The following is a 5,301-nucleotide window of genomic DNA, read 5'->3' as shown; positions in this document are numbered from 1 at the left end:
GTTGACCTCTGACCTGCATGTTTAACTCAGTGGACCTCTGACCTGCAGGACAACATGTTAACTCATATTATTGTTAACTCAGTTGACCATTGACCTGCAGGACAACATGTTTAACTCAGTTGACCTCTGACCTGCAGGACAACATGTTAACTTATATTATTGTTAACTCAGTTGACCTCTGACCTGCAGGACAACATGTTAACTCATATTAATGTTAACTCAGTTGACCTCTGACCTGCAGGACAACATGTTTAACTCAGGCGTGACAATAAATTCAATCTGTTTGTCCCCAGGACATGATGAACAGAGACAACAGCACTCGTCTTCCTCACATGCAGGTCAACTACATCGATGGGATGTGCCATCCCTTATACCAGGTGGGTACTAGTCCATTCACCCTCTATACAACCTGGGTGGGTACTAGTCTATACAACCTGGGTAGGTACTATTCCATTCACCCTCTATATAACCTGGGTAGATAGTAGACCATTCACCCTCTACACAACCTGGGTGTGTCCTAGTCTACACAACCTGGGTGGGTCCTAGTCTATACAACCTGGGTGGGTCCTAGTCGATACAACCTGGGTAGATAGTAGTCCATTCACCCTCTATACAACCAGGGTAGGTGCTAGTCCATTCACCCTCTATACAACCTGGGTGGGTGCTAGTCTACACAACCTGGGTGGGTACTAGTCTATACAACCTGGGTGGGTACCAGTCTATACAACCTGGGTAGGTACTAGTCCATTCACCCTCTATACAACCTGGGTGGGTGCTAGTCTATACAACCTGGGTGGGTGCTAGTCTATACAACCTGGGTGGGTACCAGTCTATACAACCTGGGTAGGTACTCGTCCATTCACCCTCTATACAACCTGGGTGGGTGCTAGTCTATACAACCTGGGTGGGTGCTAGTCTATACAACCTGGGTGGGTCCCAGTCCATTCACCCTCTATACAACCTGGGTGGGTACCAGTCTATACAACCTGGGTAGGTACTAGTCCATTCACCCTCTATACAACCTGGGTGGGTGCTAGTCTATACAACCTGGGTGGGTGCTAGTCTATACAACCTGGGTGGGTACCAGTCTATACAACCTGGGTAGGTACTCGTCCATTCACCCTCTATACAACCTGGGTGGGTGCTAGTCTATACAACCTGGGTGGGTGCTAGTCTATACAACCTGGGTGGGTTCTAGTCTATACAACCTGGGTGGGTCCCAGTCCATTCACCCTCTATACAACCTGGGTGGGTACTAGTCTATACAACCTGGGTGGGTACTAGTCTATACAACCTGGGTGGGTTCTAGTCTATACAACCTGGGTGGGTGCTAGTCTATACAACCTGGGTGGGTTCTAGTCTATACAACCTGGGTGGGTACTAGTCTATACAACCTGGGTGGGTACTAGTCTATACAACCTGGGTGGGTTCTAGTCTATACAACCTGGGTGGGTACTAGTCTATACAACCTGGGTGGGTAGTAGTCTATTCAACCTGGGTGGGTACTAGTCTATTCAACCTGGGTGGGTTCTAGTCTATACAACCTGGGTGGGTACTAGTCTATACAACCTGGATGGGTACTAGTCTATACAACCTGGGTGGGTTCTAGTCTATACAACCTGGGTGGGTTCTAGTCTATACAACCTGGGTGGATCCTAGTCTATACAACCTGGGTGGGTACTAGTCTATACAACCTGGGTGGGTACCAGTCTATACAACCTGGGTGGGTACTAGTCTATACAACCTGGGTGGGTCTAGTCTATACAACCTGGGTGGGTTCTAGTCTATACAACCTGGGTGGGTCCTAGTCTATACAACCTGGGTGGGTCCCAGTCTATACAACCTGGGTGGGTACTAGTCTATACAACCTGGGTGGGTACCAGTCTATACAACCTGGGTGGGTACTAGTCCATTCACCCTCTATGCAACCTGGGTAGATAGTAGTCCATTCACCCTCTATACAACCTGGGTGGGTCCCAGTCTATACAACCTGGGTGGGTGCTAGTCTATACAACCTGGGTGGGTACTAGTCTATACAACCTGGGTGGGTACTAGTCTATACAACCTGGGTGGGTACTAGTCTATACAACCTGGGTGGGTACTAGTCTATACAACCTGGGTGGGTCTAGTCTATACAACCTGGGTGGGTACTAGTCTATACAACCTGGGTGGGTACTAGTCTATACAACCTGGGTGGGTACTAGTCTATACAACCTGGGTGGGTACTAGTCTATACAACCTGGGTGGGTACCAGTCTATACAACCTGGGTGGGTACCAGTCTATACAACCTGGGTGGGTACCAGTCTATACAACCTGGGTGGGTACCAGTCTATACAACCTGGGTGGGTACTAGTCTATACAACCTGGGTGGGTACCAGTCTATACAACCTGGGTGGGTTCTAGTCTATACAACCTGGGTGGGTACCAGTCTATACAACCTGGGTGGGTCCTAGTCTATACAACCTGGGTGGGTTCTAGTCTATACAACCTGGGTGGGTTCTAGTCTATACAACCTGGGTGGGTCCTAGTCTATACAACCTGGGTGGGTACTAGTCTATACAACCTGGGTGGGTACTAGTCTATACAACCTGGGTGGGTACCAGTCTATACAACCTGGGTGGGTACCAGTCTATACAACCTGGGTGGGTACTAGTCTATACAACCTGGGTGGGTACCAGTCTATACAACCTGGGTGGGTACCAGTCTATACAACCTGGGTGGGTACTAGTCTATACAACCTGGGTGGGTTTTAGTCTATACAACCTGGGTGGGTTCTAGTCTATACAACCTGGGTGGGTCCTAGTCTATACAACCTGGGTGGGTTCTAGTCTATACAACCTGGGTGGGTACCAGTCTATACAACCTGGGTGGATCCTAGTCTATACAACCTGGGTGGGTTCTAGTCTATACAACCTGGGTGGGTCCTAGTCTATACAACCTGGGTGGGTCCTAGTCTATACAACCTGGGTGGGTACTAGTCTATACAACCTGGGTGGGTACCAGTCTATGCAACCTGGGTGGGTACTAGTCTATACAACCTGGGTGGGTACCAGTCTATACAACCTGGGTGGGTACTAGTCTATACAACCTGGGTGGGTCTAGTCTATACAACCTGGGTGGGTACTAGTCTATACAACCTGGGTGGGTACTAGTCTATACAACCTGGGTGGGTACTAGTCTATACAACCTGGGTGGGTACTAGTCTATACAACCTGGGTGGGTACTAGTCTATACAACCTGGGTGGGTACCAGTCTATACAACCTGGGTGGGTACCAGTCTATACAACCTGGGTGGGTACCAGTCTATACAACCTGGGTGGGTACTAGTCTATACAACCTGGGTGGGTACCAGTCTATACAACCTGGGTGGGTTCTAGTCTATACAACCTGGGTGGGTACCAGTCTATACAACCTGGGTGGGTCCTAGTCTATACAACCTGGGTGGGTTCTAGTCTATACAACCTGGGTGGGATCTAGTCTATACAACCTGGGTGGGTCCTAGTCTATACAACCTGGGTGGGTACTAGTCTATACAACCTGGGTGGGTACTAGTCTATACAACCTGGGTGGGTACCAGTCTATACAACCTGGGTGGGTACCAGTCTATACAACCTGGGTGGGTACTAGTCTATACAACCTGGGTGGGTACCAGTCTATACATCCTGGGTGGGTACCAGTCTATACAACCTGGGTGGGTACTAGTCTATACAACCTGGGTGGGTTTTAGTCTATACAACCTGGGTGGGTTCTAGTCTATACAACCTGGGTGGGTCCTAGTCTATACAACCTGGGTGGGTTCTAGTCTATACAACCTGGGTGGGTACCAGTCTATACAACCTGGGTGGATCCTAGTCTATACAACCTGGGTGGGTTCTAGTCTATACAACCTGGGTGGGTTCTAGTCTATACAACCTGGGTGGGTCCTAGTCTATACAACCTGGGTGGGTCCTAGTCTATACAACCTGGGTGGGTACTAGTCTATACAACCTGGGTGGGTACCAGTCTATACAACCTGGGTGGGTACCAGTCTATACAACCTGGGTGGGTCCCAGTCTATACAACCTGGGTGGGTACTAGTCTATACAACCTGGGTGGGTACTAGTCTATACAACCTGGGTGGGTAGTAGTCTATACAACCTGGGTGGGTACTAGTCTATACAACCTGGGTGGGTAGTAGTCTATACAGCCTGGGTGGGTACTAGTCTATACAGCCTGGGTGGGTACTAGTCTATACAGCCTGGGTGGGTACCAGTCTATACAACCTGGGTGGGTTATACCTTTGTAGGAGATCAGAAATGTATGAATTTATATTAATTGCTTTCTCACTCTCTCCCCCCCTCCCCCACTTTTCCCCCCAACCCCCCCACCTCCCCCTCTCACTCTTTCTCTCCATACCCTTCACTGTCCTCTCCCTCTCTCTCTCTTTCTCTCCCTCTCTCTCTCTCTTTCTCTCCATATCCTTCTCTCTCTCTCTCTCTCTCTCTCTCTCACTCTCTCTCTCTTTCTCCTTCTGTTTCTCTCCCTCTCTCTCTCTCCTTCTGTTTCTCTCCCTCTCTCTCTCTCCTTCTGTTTCTCTCCCTCTCTCTCTCCCCTACCTATCTCCCCCTCGTTTCTCAGACTCTTTCTGGGATGTTTGACTCCTGTTCTCCACTGTTGGACGGCCTCATGAGGAACAGAGAGAATTGGATGCTGCTGGCCGAGACGGGGGAGGAAGGAGAAGTAGGGGAGGAATAGAGAGATGAAAGAGAGGAACAGAGAGAACTGTATAATGACTTCGTTGTTTGTGTGAGAAAAAAGACTGGAGTATCACTGGTTATCGTCTGGTAGACCCTCCCCCAACAGCAACATCATTGGTTATCGTCTAGGTAGACCCTCCCCCAACAGCAACATCACTGGTTATCATCTGGGTAGACCCTCCCCCAACAGCAACATTACTGGTTATCGTCTGGGTAGACCCTCCCCCAACAGCAACATTACTGGTTATCGTCTGGGTAGACCCTCCCCCAACAGCAACATCACTGGTTATCATCTGGGTAGACCCTCCCCCAACAGCAACATCACTGGTTATCATCTGGGTAGACCCTCCCCCAACAGCAACATTACTGGTTATCGTCTGGGTAGACCCTCCCCCAACAGCAACATTACTGGTTATCGTCTGGTAGACCCTCCCCCAACAGCAACATCACTGGTTATCGTCTGGTAGACCCTCCCCCAACAGCAACATTACTGGTTATCGTCTGGGTAGACCCTCCCCCAACAGCAACATTACTGGTCATCTGGGTAGACCCTCCCCCAACAGC

At 49.5% G+C, this 5,301-nt stretch overlaps 1 protein-coding gene across 1 annotated transcript in view; it reads left to right on the top strand.

Moving 5' to 3' along the window:
* The window catches only part of LOC139419744 (cGMP-specific 3',5'-cyclic phosphodiesterase-like), a 48,088-nt gene extending 43,201 nt beyond the window's left edge, over nucleotides 1–4,887 (top strand). Inside the window, exons 21-22 of the mRNA XM_071169738.1 lie at nucleotides 294–377; nucleotides 4,619–4,887. Of these exons, the coding sequence (XP_071025839.1) occupies nucleotides 294–377; nucleotides 4,619–4,735 (201 nt within the window). The 3' untranslated portion in view covers nucleotides 4,736–4,887. The remainder of the gene's footprint in view (nucleotides 1–293; nucleotides 378–4,618) is intronic.
* Nucleotides 4,888–5,301: the final 414 nt, after the last annotated feature.

This window comes from Oncorhynchus clarkii, chromosome 10 (genome assembly GCF_045791955.1).
Source record: "Oncorhynchus clarkii lewisi isolate Uvic-CL-2024 chromosome 10, UVic_Ocla_1.0, whole genome shotgun sequence".
Lineage (NCBI taxonomy): Eukaryota > Metazoa > Chordata > Actinopteri > Salmoniformes > Salmonidae > Oncorhynchus > Oncorhynchus clarkii.
This window is presented reverse-complemented; position numbering and strand designations above follow the sequence as displayed.